At 38.7% G+C, this 13905-nt stretch overlaps 1 protein-coding gene across 1 annotated transcript in view; it reads left to right on the top strand.

Annotated features, from left to right (window-relative positions):
* Positions 1-13905, top strand: part of LOC108630968 (uncharacterized) — a gene marked incomplete at its 3' end in the record, with an annotated part of 108978 nt that overhangs the window by 65065 nt on the left and 30008 nt on the right. Inside the window, exon 2 of the mRNA XM_026818433.1 lies at positions 12857-13226. Within this exon, the coding sequence (XP_026674234.1) occupies positions 13124-13226 (103 nt within the window). The remainder of the gene's footprint in view (positions 1-12856; positions 13227-13905) is intronic.

Raw genomic sequence — 13905 nt, 5'->3', positions numbered from 1 at the left:
AAAAACCCTTGGTTTACTAGCATTCACGTTCTCTTTGATGTATTCCTAAATGAAAAAATCCAGAGCCGTTGAATCAGGCGATCGTGATGGCTAGTTAAATCGTTGGTCAAAGATGTTCAAAATAAAACTCGATACTCATAAATATGGTATGTTAAATGAAACTGTACGTTTCCCTACAAAGATATACTATGAAAGTTTTGTGCAAATAGAACGCAAAAGAGAATTTAAAAAAATTATGAATTTTTGAAATGGTTTCGCGACTTTTGGCGAGAAATCGTTTATTTTATTTGTACCCCGATGATTCAATTCCATCGAACGAGTATTTCGTAAAACGTTCTGTACCTCCAACTTGTGGCGTTACGTTCGCGTACGTCTGACGGTAATAACGATACTGGCTGCAGCGATCCATGCATATCGATGCGGAATCGATAAATATTTATGTCGCGGCACGCGAAATATTGATATCGCGCGCGATTTAATACATACCACGGGGAAGAGTCTCTCCAATCAACGAGTTTCCTCCAATTTTTTTTTCCAAAGCTGCCCACCTCCACAATTCGGCTACTCTCTCTTTTTCTCATTTCTCGCTTTTAGTTCGCCCCAATTCACATGGATTCGGAAACGAAACGTTCGGAAATTTCTGCGATTCATCGACGCGGCTCATTTCCATCGTCGATCGCAATTTACTCTTCTTCTTCTTCTTCTACTTTGTGCACCGACGATCAACGGTTTCACATGGAAAAGATGTCTACTCTTCGTCGGTTAATCGCGTCCTTCGCATTGATTGAACAACAGTCCGATAATAAGTGGCGAGTAACTATGGAAACTGAAAACGAATCACGTCAGGCTCTTAATGACTATTTGTGTCGTTTAATGAAGCCGGTGTTTGAAGCACCCAACGTGCAGTCCTGAAAACGGTGAAGCTACACGTATAGCGGCCGTGTTTTAAGGAAACTTGCTATTTTGGGAAGCACGCGCTAGCTTTAGCTTGTGCAACAATAGTTTTGATGGTCGCATTGTAACAGGGAGAGCGACCCAAGGAGTCGATGAGGAGAACCATCTAGAAAAACGAGATAGGACTTGGAGAGGACTCCGTTACGAGAAATAGTGATCGTTGGAGCGAGAAAGATATTAAAGACGCGTCGAGGACAAAGAGGGATTGAACTAAATAGCGTAGAAGGAACGGTGGAATGTTTTCGTGGACTTCAAAAGGAAATGGAAAATCGGAGTCCTTTTCCGTTCAGTTACGTTTCACGGCAGATCACGGTGAAACGAGGGCACGGGGTCGTCGCGAAGGTAAAGGTAACAGGGCCGAACGAGCGTCGAACGAGGCAGACTGAAGAAAATGGCGAGGGGGTAAGAAACAAAGGACTTGGATCGAAAAGCGAACGAAATGTCGTGGTTGCGGAGAGGCACGGCGACGGAATTTTCTAGACCGATCGGCCTCCGGTGCACGAATCCAGAAGAGGGAATGGGGGCAAATAGTCTGCTTTGATAGAGACATAGGACAAGGGTAAATGCGCGGAGAACGCGGCTGGAAACAGTTGTCACTTCGTGATTAGGAGTTCAATAGCCCAGAAGTGCAATTACCACGGGACATACGGGAGCTCTGTGTGTACGCGCGAGCATGTCTGAGTCTGCCGGTGTCTTCGTGCTTCCGCTCGTGTATACCTACGATAGAGCCGGCGAACAAGAATGGGAAATAGAGACGGAACCGAATGAAGAAAGGAGAAGTTCGATGCAATTCTCAACCGGGGTCTCAATATTCCTCAAGTCGGCCAGGTTTGCGCATACTTGTGCACGTTGATTACGAGAAAGTGGACCGATAACCCAGGAAGGATGACTGTACTAGTGAGAACGAGAATTTCGCTAGGTAGCGAGCATCTAGCTCGCGTCTTGGCCAACGCTATTGTGCTTCGGGAAGGACCGGCTCTCCGTCTGGCCAAGCGTTTCTCCTCTACTGTCTATTCGACGGGTTCTGGCACAGAACTTCGCCACCAACTAAGGATTAGATCGATAATTGGCCTGAGTTGGAATCCGATTTCCCTGTCCTGTGATCGAGATTTGTTTATTAACCAATTCAATTAAGTAAACGCTGCTGCTGGTGCGAAATGCAAATCCAAATAGGAATTTTGGGAACGTTTCGAGCGCCTGGGGAATCAAATGAAACGAAACACGAAATACGGGCAAATATATTTTCAAACGTGACACCCATTTCAACATATAAGAAAATTTTTGTAATTATTCGCAGTAATATATGAACGTTCCAAAACGAATTTTCAAGAATAATAAATTATGAAAACGAAACATATTCTGATTCCGAGAAAGAAGAACGCGAAACCATCCAAGTGGATTACGCCACTTACTTTACATCGTCTTCTTGGCACGGGAACTTAGGCGACCTGGAGCAATATCCGCCTTTGAGGATACGATAGTAGTTCTCATAGTGTGCCGGCCGTTGCACTTCCGCAAAATCCCATTTCAATTGGATATTTTCCCGAATAAATTGTACGTCGCACGTGTTCTGTGCACACAGGCGACATGAAACTTGCCAGACAAAAGAATTCCTACGTGATCCCTGAATATGTACTATTATACCGTGGATAGAGAAATCAAGAAGTCTTTAAAGAAATCAGATCATATGAAATTTTGATAAAAATCTGGTTCAACTACGTAAAGATCGAACTAGCAAAGTTTTATAGATACGTGATTTACTCGTTTTCGTCTGAACGTGGCTTTTACTTGTTTCCCTTCGATAGTTTCACGAAATGTTACGAGCCGATCGTAAAAGGAAAGCGCAAGATGTAAGAAATCGCGGAGAATACGGAGTGGCGGAAACATTGATTGTGAAATTTCGGTAAGAGTCGCGTTCGACAAGTTATAATGCTGCATCGTGGAAAACTTTCGCACCGTCGATGATATATATATTTGTGTTTCCGTTTGAAGCGTTAGTTCGCCTCTGTTTCTTCGCGAAGCGTTACGAGAAAATTGACGACGATACCATTCGTTTGGCCGGCGGAGCTTAATAAACTGCCGGAAACTACGGAGGAGAAGTAATTTTTTATTGGCACGCGCGAAAAGTTTAAGGAGAGCAACGGTATCAGAGGGCACGGTGATCAACCTCGCCCTCTGTTATTAGCATTTTTTATAAAAGTTCATTGCTTCAAATATTGGACACAGCTTTTTATTACATATCTTAAACTTTTGGCAGAGGTTTTACGGCTCACGCAAACTTAAACTTCGAAGCGTTACGTTCGGTGAGAGACAGTCGTCTGTTGCCGCGTTGGGCTCATTCGAGATTTCGAGTTGTCTTATTTCGCATTAACTTCTAAACGTAAATGCATCGTGCGAAGATTAGTCGGAGTAAATGAGGCGAACTTCTCTCTCGCTGCCATTCCTTTGCTCGCGCATGAACAATTCTCTTAGCGACGTTAAACCCACGCGTGGCAAGGATTACAATTAAGAGATCATGCTCGATCCGGCGAAGATTGAACTGCTCTATATAAATTTAAATTTAAACAATTTCCTAGTCAATACGAATTTAATTACTCCACAATTCTTTTTCATTTTTCTACGGAAGTTCCAGTTGAATGAAACTATCCAGTCCTTCAATATTAAAATTAAATCCTTTGATATGGAAGCTCTGTGTGTGATATTTTCAAATCGAAGAGTAGAATCAGAAATGTAGAAGCCAAATGTTTTAAAATAGAATTTGTTGTTGGTACTTGATCGAATAACGATAGGAGCGTGTCTTATACTGAATTCGTTCCTTGTTAATTACCGATTCTTCATTTTAATCATCTAATTTCGCGAACGACAGTTCGGATAAGAAATCAATTGAAATAGCTGCGGTAAGTCCCTTAACACTTATAACTCGATTCGGATGAAATCAATTGGTGAACGATTCGAATTGTTGGAGAAATCGAATATCCAGGTTATTGTGATTGATTACGGATCAGCGCCTCCTCCCTGGACCATTTCATCTGTCTTTGTCCACACGTTACCTTTCTTTTTCCCCGTTTTATCCGCTTCCAATCCTCTTGGTATTCGAATGTTCAACATTTTTCCTCGTTTCAATACTTATTCTCGTTATTTCAAAGATTACAATTTAATAGCATGCTGATTTGAATGTTCTATAACAGTATAATCGGTCGTTCACGTTAATACTTTCGTCGAAGTCCGAGGGAAAACGAAATAAATTAATATAAAACAGCAACTCGTTTTATTATAATTTATTCCTCCATCGAGGATGCAAGTAGTAAGCAAATGATGCCGGTCTTCCATAGTTCGATAATCCCTTCCGCAATCAAGCTACGATCCATCAATCTGCTCTTCATCGTTCAAACTTATTGTTAGTTTGATACATGAATCATGAAGGCGTTTCTTCCTAAAGAGGATTATGTAGCTCATAGCGAAACGCAAGGCCAAGGGTTGTTTCGTGAGACGCCCATGACGTGCAACCCACTCAGCGCACGGGAATACTGATCCGCGCTGGAGCCTGAAAAGCATCTTTAGACCGTTTCTGTCGAAGTGAGTGAGCAAGGTAGAAAGGCGCAGGGAGAAAGTACTCAGAGTGCTCTTTCTTTCTGAATGCTGCATCCCCTCGAAACGGTCGAGATTTTTTAATTCCTTGGATTGGTACGCAGCGTCACGTCTACGACGTTGATTCTCCCTTTTGGCGTTTGACGAGCGCCGCAGACGAGTGGGGATTAGCTTCTGAAATTTAATCCACTCTCGAGGATTTTCGTCGGAATTATTATCGTTTTGGATGCATCTGTCGTTTGTGAACGCGTTCATTTTTTAGAAGCGAACGAGATATTTTTTTTTTTTTATTACCTTTCAAGAAGCTTTACTCGAAATCTCCTAATTGTTACAGACGATTATAGTTTCGACTAAGCTGATGGCAAGCACTTTTATTTTTCACTTCAGGTTTAGTACGAACAGTCGCAATCAACGCTCCTAGTAATTAATTGCATTTTCTAACTCTAAAAAGAACTACGCCTGACAAAAGGTTTTTGTTATTCTATTTTCACTTTTTAAGAGTTGTTATATAATATAAAGATTATTTTAAATAAAGTAGAAAGTGAAATAAAATAGTATACGAAATACAGAAATATAGAAAGACCATTGCTGGCTTGATCATGTTCAGAATAGTAAAGGACGAACCCTTCACGATGCTCTTCCAATCCTCTAGTCCGGATCCATTTTCCTTTTGTCTTTGAAACGAACTATTTCACAGATCTCGAGACAAAGCCGGAGATTACTTACCGGCCTGATGTTTGAAGTCTCCCTTTAAAGAGATCATGCTCGATGTGTCGAAAGTGTCGCGTTCTCGATATCGTCCCCGGGGTGCTGTTAAATTCTTTCCAACCCCTACCCTGGGTACGGAGGTGGATGGATATCGGTGCCTAGCCACTTCTCTCGAAACTTGACGCCCGAGTCAGGAAGCCATCTGTTACACTTCGTCGAAGTTTCGCCCGCGAAAGGTCGTATTTATTCCCGCCGGTGGAGCGCGTCAGAAAGAGATCTCGTATTTTTCACGAACGGATGAAGAGCTCTGAAAAGTTTGATACTCCTTGGACTTCCATCATCAGTTGGTTAGATGAAATTCTTGAATGCCAAATTGTTTTCCTCATTCTTCAATTAATCTTGAGAATTTTTGTGTTTAATGGTGTTATAAAATTCTGTGATATTGATGATGAAACGAGAATGATCCCAGAATGCAAAGTCGGGGTTATAATACAAATCGGGTCGCTCAACGCTAATATTGTCACGTCGCATCATGTCACGCCTTCGAGGTGGCCCGAATCGAGTGACCTGTCGATGACAGCTTCTCTATCGGTGACACGAGGCACCTATAAGATCGAAATTTACCCCTGTAACGCGTCAATTCTCCCTCTGCGCGGAATCCGTTTCGCCCGATTAACTTCGAACCTGCGATCCGAAAGAATTTTGAAGTAGGCCACATCGATCCCGCTCTGTCCATCGAAATACATAAATTTTGTCGGTCTCCACTGCACAAACGAAATCTCTGTATAATTTAAAATTTTAACACATCAGTAATTGTTATATAATATGATAGTAATAATTTTCCTAAATCCAATTTTTTGTTTAAGTGAATGAGGGAAACGCGGGATCTATGTAACAAGAATATGTAATTTACCAAATTGTTATTGAATTGGTAATTGCACTTCTGGGCTATTGAACTCCTAATCACTATCATTCCAAAACTTAATCTCTTACCAAACTTAGAACTCTGTTCTTTAATTTACCATTTATTTTTTCACCCCTGTGGATCAATGTTCGCCAAGTGTTCAAGAAAATTGTTTATCAGGTCAAGGTTTCTTCCCTCGTCGGAGGCTGTGTCAACATACTGGCGAAGAGCGTAAATATTTATAGGACTTACGCGAGGGGAAGTTTGTATATTATACGAAACAGAACTTTATGTCTGGGGTATGAAAAGTAAGCGGTTCAATTTACTGAATGAGAATCATATCTTTTTTTCTTATAACTCGATTCGGATGAAATCAATTGGTGAACGATTCGAATTGTTGGAGAAATCGAATATCCAGGTTATTGTGATTGATTACGGATCAGCGCCTCCTCCCTGGACCATTTCATCTGTCTTTGTCCACACGTTACCTTTCTTTTTCCCCGTTTTATCCGCTTCCAATCCTCTTGGTATTCGAATGTTCAACATTTTTCCTCGTTTCAATACTTATTCTCGTTATTTCAAAGATTACAATTTAATAGCATGCTGATTTGAATGTTCTATAACAGTATAATCGGTCGTTCACGTTAATACTTTCGTCGAAGTCCGAGGGAAAACGAAATAAATTAATATAAAACAGCAACTCGTTTTATTATAATTTATTCCTCCATCGAGGATGCAAGTAGTAAGCAAATGATGCCGGTCTTCCATAGTTCGATAATCCCTTCCGCAATCAAGCTACGATCCATCAATCTGCTCTTCATCGTTCAAACTTATTGTTAGTTTGATACATGAATCATGAAGGCGTTTCTTCCTAAAGAGGATTATGTAGCTCATAGCGAAACGCAAGGCCAAGGGTTGTTTCGTGAGACGCCCATGACGTGCAACCCACTCAGCGCACGGGAATACTGATCCGCGCTGGAGCCTGAAAAGCATCTTTAGACCGTTTCTGTCGAAGTGAGTGAGCAAGGTAGAAAGGCGCAGGGAGAAAGTACTCAGAGTGCTCTTTCTTTCTGAATGCTGCATCCCCTCGAAACGGTCGAGATTTTTTAATTCCTTGGATTGGTACGCAGCGTCACGTCTACGACGTTGATTCTCCCTTTTGGCGTTTGACGAGCGCCGCAGACGAGTGGGGATTAGCTTCTGAAATTTAATCCACTCTCGAGGATTTTCGTCGGAATTATTATCGTTTTGGATGCATCTGTCGTTTGTGAACGCGTTCATTTTTTAGAAGCGAACGAGATATTTTTTTTTTTTTATTACCTTTCAAGAAGCTTTACTCGAAATCTCCTAATTGTTACAGACGATTATAGTTTCGACTAAGCTGATGGCAAGCACTTTTATTTTTCACTTCAGGTTTAGTACGAACAGTCGCAATCAACGCTCCTAGTAATTAATTGCATTTTCTAACTCTAAAAAGAACTACGCCTGACAAAAGGTTTTTGTTATTCTATTTTCACTTTTTAAGAGTTGTTATATAATATAAAGATTATTTTAAATAAAGTAGAAAGTGAAATAAAATAGTATACGAAATACAGAAATATAGAAAGACCATTGCTGGCTTGATCATGTTCAGAATAGTAAAGGACGAACCCTTCACGATGCTCTTCCAATCCTCTAGTCCGGATCCATTTTCCTTTTGTCTTTGAAACGAACTATTTCACAGATCTCGAGACAAAGCCGGAGATTACTTACCGGCCTGATGTTTGAAGTCTCCCTTTAAAGAGATCATGCTCGATGTGTCGAAAGTGTCGCGTTCTCGATATCGTCCCCGGGGTGCTGTTAAATTCTTTCCAACCCCTACCCTGGGTACGGAGGTGGATGGATATCGGTGCCTAGCCACTTCTCTCGAAACTTGACGCCCGAGTCAGGAAGCCATCTGTTACACTTCGTCGAAGTTTCGCCCGCGAAAGGTCGTATTTATTCCCGCCGGTGGAGCGCGTCAGAAAGAGATCTCGTATTTTTCACGAACGGATGAAGAGCTCTGAAAAGTTTGATACTCCTTGGACTTCCATCATCAGTTGGTTAGATGAAATTCTTGAATGCCAAATTGTTTTCCTCATTCTTCAATTAATCTTGAGAATTTTTGTGTTTAATGGTGTTATAAAATTCTGTGATATTGATGATGAAACGAGAATGATCCCAGAATGCAAAGTCGGGGTTATAATACAAATCGGGTCGCTCAACGCTAATATTGTCACGTCGCATCATGTCACGCCTTCGAGGTGGCCCGAATCGAGTGACCTGTCGATGACAGCTTCTCTATCGGTGACACGAGGCACCTATAAGATCGAAATTTACCCCTGTAACGCGTCAATTCTCCCTCTGCGCGGAATCCGTTTCGCCCGATTAACTTCGAACCTGCGATCCGAAAGAATTTTGAAGTAGGCCACATCGATCCCGCTCTGTCCATCGAAATACATAAATTTTGTCGGTCTCCACTGCACAAACGAAATCTCTGTATAATTTAAAATTTTAACACATCAGTAATTGTTATATAATATGATAGTAATAATTTTCCTAAATCCTATTTTTTGTTTAAGTGAATGAGGGAAACGCGGGATCTATGTAACAAGAATATGTAATTTACCAAATTGTTATTGAATTGGTAATTGCACTTCTGGGCTATTGAACTCCTAATCACTATCATTCCAAAACTTAATCTCTTACCAAACTTAGAACTCTGTTCTTTAATTTACCATTTATTTTTTCACCCCTGTGGATCAATGTTCGCCAAGTGTTCAAGAAAATTGTTTATCAGGTCAAGGTTTCTTCCCTCGTCGGAGGCTGTGTCAACATACTGGCGAAGAGCGTAAATATTTATAGGACTTACGCGAGGGGAAGTTTGTATATTATACGAAACAGAACTTTATGTCTGGGGTATGAAAAGTAAGCGGTTCAATTTACTGAATGAGAATCATATCTTTTTTCCTCCTCTGTGCTATTTCCTGTTCCTATAACTGTAATGACTACAAGATCGATTCAGGGGGTCTATAAATTGAGAGGATGTCAATGCGCGTTTAAGTTTCCACCGAATCAGATACAGATAGGAAGTGTCAACGTTCCTCGCTAAGACTTTTACCATGCCATTTATCTTACTTGTCAGTTGTAGTAAAATATCGAGATGAAGAATTTAGAAACCTATCATCAAAAGTAGGACAAGAATTGAATAAGAGATGAGAATGCAAAAAGTATTATAATATGGTTTATGTATTTGTTTGCAATATATTATCAGAGAATTATTCATAGTCAAAATACATTTTTATAGAATTATTCGCAGGATACCACAGGCAACACAATAATCAGAAAATAAATGCTCTATGGGTGAAAAGATTTATCATGATTCACAATTTATGAGTACTGTTATAATTTAAAATTTGTACGCCTCGAAATATTTATTGACGATAGTAATGAAACATTTACAAAACGGAACTCAAATTTCAATAGATCCCTGAATTAAATTTATGTGATCATTGCTAAAAGTTGGTTGTATATAATATGCCCATATAATCACGAATTACTGTTTAATACTTTTATGACTCACTAAATTTGATAGAGGATAATTCGCATTGGGTCGTCGTTTAATATGTTTAATGCATCGAAGCTAACCGAAATTCCCAATAACTTTTAATCTCATTAGGTAAACGTGTCTCCGCGAATACGTCATATTAATGCCCCGGGTACAAGCTTCCCGAGCAGTGAATTCCCGAGCTCGTTCTCTAAAAGCGAAGAGCGAGCTTCTGTTTCTCGAGCTGGAGCGGCAAAGAACATGAAAATCTCTCCCTTTGTTTCGCTTTTCTCTCGCGTCCCGACCCAGTCCGACCGAGCTTATGAAGTTGAACCGCGTAAACGGAAGAGCCGTGTTAAAAATTAATGTCGCGCCGTATTCTCCGCCGCAATTGCAATACTACCACTGAATAGCCTTTCCCTCTTTTTAAACTCTTTCCTGTTTCAATTGTATCTCTCGCTGCACGAGTAAGAATGATACTTTATTTATGTAAGTAACATTTTCAACAAAATGGTTGGAATTTTTACATCCATTCTTATGTACGCAGTAATTAAATGTAATAATTAATCGTACGTACATTAAGAAATGATAACAGAACAAGTCAACATCTGTACTATAAGTACCTACTTTTTGTATGCATTATATTCTCTTATGCATTCAGTTGTGGACTGAATTCAACCAGTTCTCTGTTATGTCAAATAAGATGCGATGTACTTGATATTATTTAATCGGTGAGAATGTGTCTGTGCAATCAATCTCTATGAAAAATTCACTGGATTGACGTTGTTGTATCGACGTTCCTGTTTCTCGATCCAGAATCTCAGATATTTGCGGAATACAGGGAATGAGGATGGACGTGTGGAATTCTCATGAAAACATAATTGACCAAATCGTCTCTTACCATTAAAACAACGTTGACTTCACAATATTTTTTTCGGTTATTGATTTTTAATCAGTTTCTTCATGAGATTTTCAATCAGTCAAAAATTGAATCCTTGTGTAACAAATGAAGAGAGATTAATATTCTAACATCAAAATTGTTCTAACACGATATTAACGATATCTCCATGTATATTTATATGATATTGAATTTATATAAGAATTCATATAATCTTATTCTATTTCCCATTAAATCATTCGTAGTACAAAAATACAAGTAATACTCAAGCAGGTACATACATTAAGTATAATCATACTGGAACCTGTGAGGCAAAAGAATTTTAATGGGAAAGCGTTATTCTTCGTTATTTGCACTCCGTTTTCTTCCATCTACATTATGATTATACATTAAAAATGTTCGTACAGGGAGAGAAAGAGAACATTCAGCTCTATAAATTCATTTGTGAAAAGTAACTTAATATCAAACAACGTAGCGTATATTTGTAATGCTCGATTGTAGTCATTTTTTTGTTATAAGTTTCGATTATTCGATCCCGAACGAAGCGATGCAGTAGCTAAATAAATTGAGAACCACGAGGAATTTGTATAAAATGTGGAAATATCCTCCGCATTTCTTCAGATTATTCTATATTCTTCTTTACATTCGTTAAAGCAGATCCATTATACCTCGTAATACATTTTTATGAAAATTTAAAAACGTGAGGCGAAAACGTGATGTTTCCGCTTATTTCGGTGTAATAAATATATCAATACCGTGTACAATGTGCATGCATTTTTAAATCAGCATCGAAATTTGTCTGGCTTACGTTTGACACGTGCTATGGTTATGATATTTTATATGTATAGAATTGTAAACAAGCCTTCCATGTTTTCCCACCATTTTCTACATAATTTAGACTACCGAACTGACGGAGTTCTTTCGTAATTCAATTTTATGTACGCACTACAGTACAGAAATTTTTTTATTACTGAACTATGAGAAACAACAGAGATAAAAACAAATAAAACGAGTTGGCAAATGAGGCTGGTTCTCCGGACATAATAAGATAAATGCTAACTATAAAATGAACTAGACTGAGGATATTTATGCAAAACTTGTCGAGTACTAATATGAAAAATAAGATTTAGTAAGAATGTCTTTTAATCTTTTTCTCAAGCAGGTACATACATTAAGTATAATCATACTGGAACCTGTGAGGCAAAAGAATTTTAATGGGAAAGCGTTATTCTTCGTTATTTGCACTCCGTTTTCTTCCATCTACATTATGATTATACATTAAAAATGTTCGTACAGGGAGAGAAAGAGAACATTCAGCTCTATAAATTCATTTGTGAAAAGTAACTTAATATCAAACAACGTAGCGTATATTTGTAATGCTCGATTGTAGTCATTTTTTTGTTATAAGTTTCGATTATTCGATCCCGAACGAAGCGATGCAGTAGCTAAATAAATTGAGAACCACGAGGAATTTGTATAAAATGTGGAAATATCCTCCGCATTTCTTCAGATTATTCTATATTCTTCTTTACATTCGTTAAAGCAGATCCATTATACCTCGTAATACATTTTTATGAAAATTTAAAAACGTGAGGCGAAAACGTGATGTTTCCGCTTATTTCGGTGTAATAAATATATCAATACCGTGTACAATGTGCATGCATTTTTAAATCAGCATCGAAATTTGTCTGGCTTACGTTTGACACGTGCTATGGTTATGATATTTTATATGTATAGAATTGTAAACAAGCCTTCCATGTTTTCCCACCATTTTCTACATAATTTAGACTACCGAACTGACGGAGTTCTTTCGTAATTCAATTTTATGTACGCACTACAGTACAGAAATTTTTTTATTACTGAACTATGAGAAACAACAGAGATAAAAACAAATAAAACGAGTTGTTAAATGAGGCTGGTTCTCCGGACATAATAAGATAAATGCTAACTATAAAATGAATTATAACTAGACTGAGGATATTTATGCAAAACTTGTCGAGTATTAATATAAAAAATAAGATTTAGTAAGAATGTCTTTTAATCTTTTCAACATCATGATATGCATTCTGCTGCTGATACTAGATTGATGTACTTTTGTATACTATATATTATTTTTGTTTTGTACATACCTAATTTTGTTATAAATGCATAAAATTTACAGTCCAGTCATAATTGTTAACTATAACAAACGAACTATAAGCTTTATCCCATTGTAAAGGAAAAATAATTTCTTTTGCAGTTCGCGTCTTTCTGTGAATCAAGCCCACTTAAAGATCGAACAGTCAAGAGGGTGATACATACTTCCGAAGAGGAGAAGTCGTATTGATGGGTGCAGAAGACAAACAGAGAGAGGGGGAACGCGAATGGAGAAAATATTAACCCGGTCAAGACGAAAGTCAGTGTCTACTCGACTGATTTGACATTTCCGTGTGCGCGCGCGCTTATTTCGAGCTCCAGCGAGGTCCGTGTTTTCATCGCTTCGAAACGGGAGCCCGGAAGAAGAGAAATGGGAATATTGGGAAAATTACTTTCGTCGGTGTCCCTGGTGTCCATCTGGTGTCTGCTGATCGTCGAGCCCGGCAAGGTTCAGAGGGAACAGGATCATCTGGGTAAGTTATCCTTTTTTATTGTGTTCACGGCCCTTGGCTTACCGTGCTGACGTCGCGTCGCCGTACGATTTCATTTCCGCCATCGCAGTGATTTTCCTCGAGCTCCGTTTGAGCTCCTTCTTTCACCGAAAATCGGAAATAAAGCCTGCAATTCGTTAATCACAAATAATAGAATTGCCAATTTTTTAGATATACTCATTTGTTAAATTAAGAGACATTTCTATATTTACGCTCAGTGTGGAGAGCCTATTTAATTGTTTCTAATGTACACTACTTTTTTTGTAAACGTAACATTACGTTACTAATGCAACCCTTTGATTCATGATTTCGTTTTAAATAATGCATCTTCTCACATGGGTGAGATTTATTTTCAAGACTTTCATTGGTACGCCTTAAATTCTCGATACTGATTTATGAACGTTACTTAACATTTTTTTCTGTACACAGTACACGTATGACTAAGCAGATGTAAATTTGGATTCTGATTTATCGTTCCTCCGTATATGACAGATTTATCATGCTCGTGCTTAGCAATTCGCTTTTTGAGACAGATTTATCGTCTTAAGTTAAATGTATTGACATTTTCCCAAACTCGCGTTCTAAATAATGGTAATATCAGTATTTCTTTTTATTTATAAAATCAATTTCTTTTTGTCATTCCGTCCACACGTTATAAAAA

The sequence above is a fragment of the Ceratina calcarata genome, unplaced genomic scaffold, assembly GCF_001652005.2.
Source record: "Ceratina calcarata isolate Rehan_Ccalc_2016 unplaced genomic scaffold, ASM165200v1 scaffold1.2, whole genome shotgun sequence".
Classification (NCBI taxonomy): Eukaryota; Metazoa; Arthropoda; class Insecta; order Hymenoptera; family Apidae; genus Ceratina; species Ceratina calcarata.
Note: the sequence above shows the minus strand (reverse complement) of the source record. Positions and strands in the feature narration are given on the sequence as shown.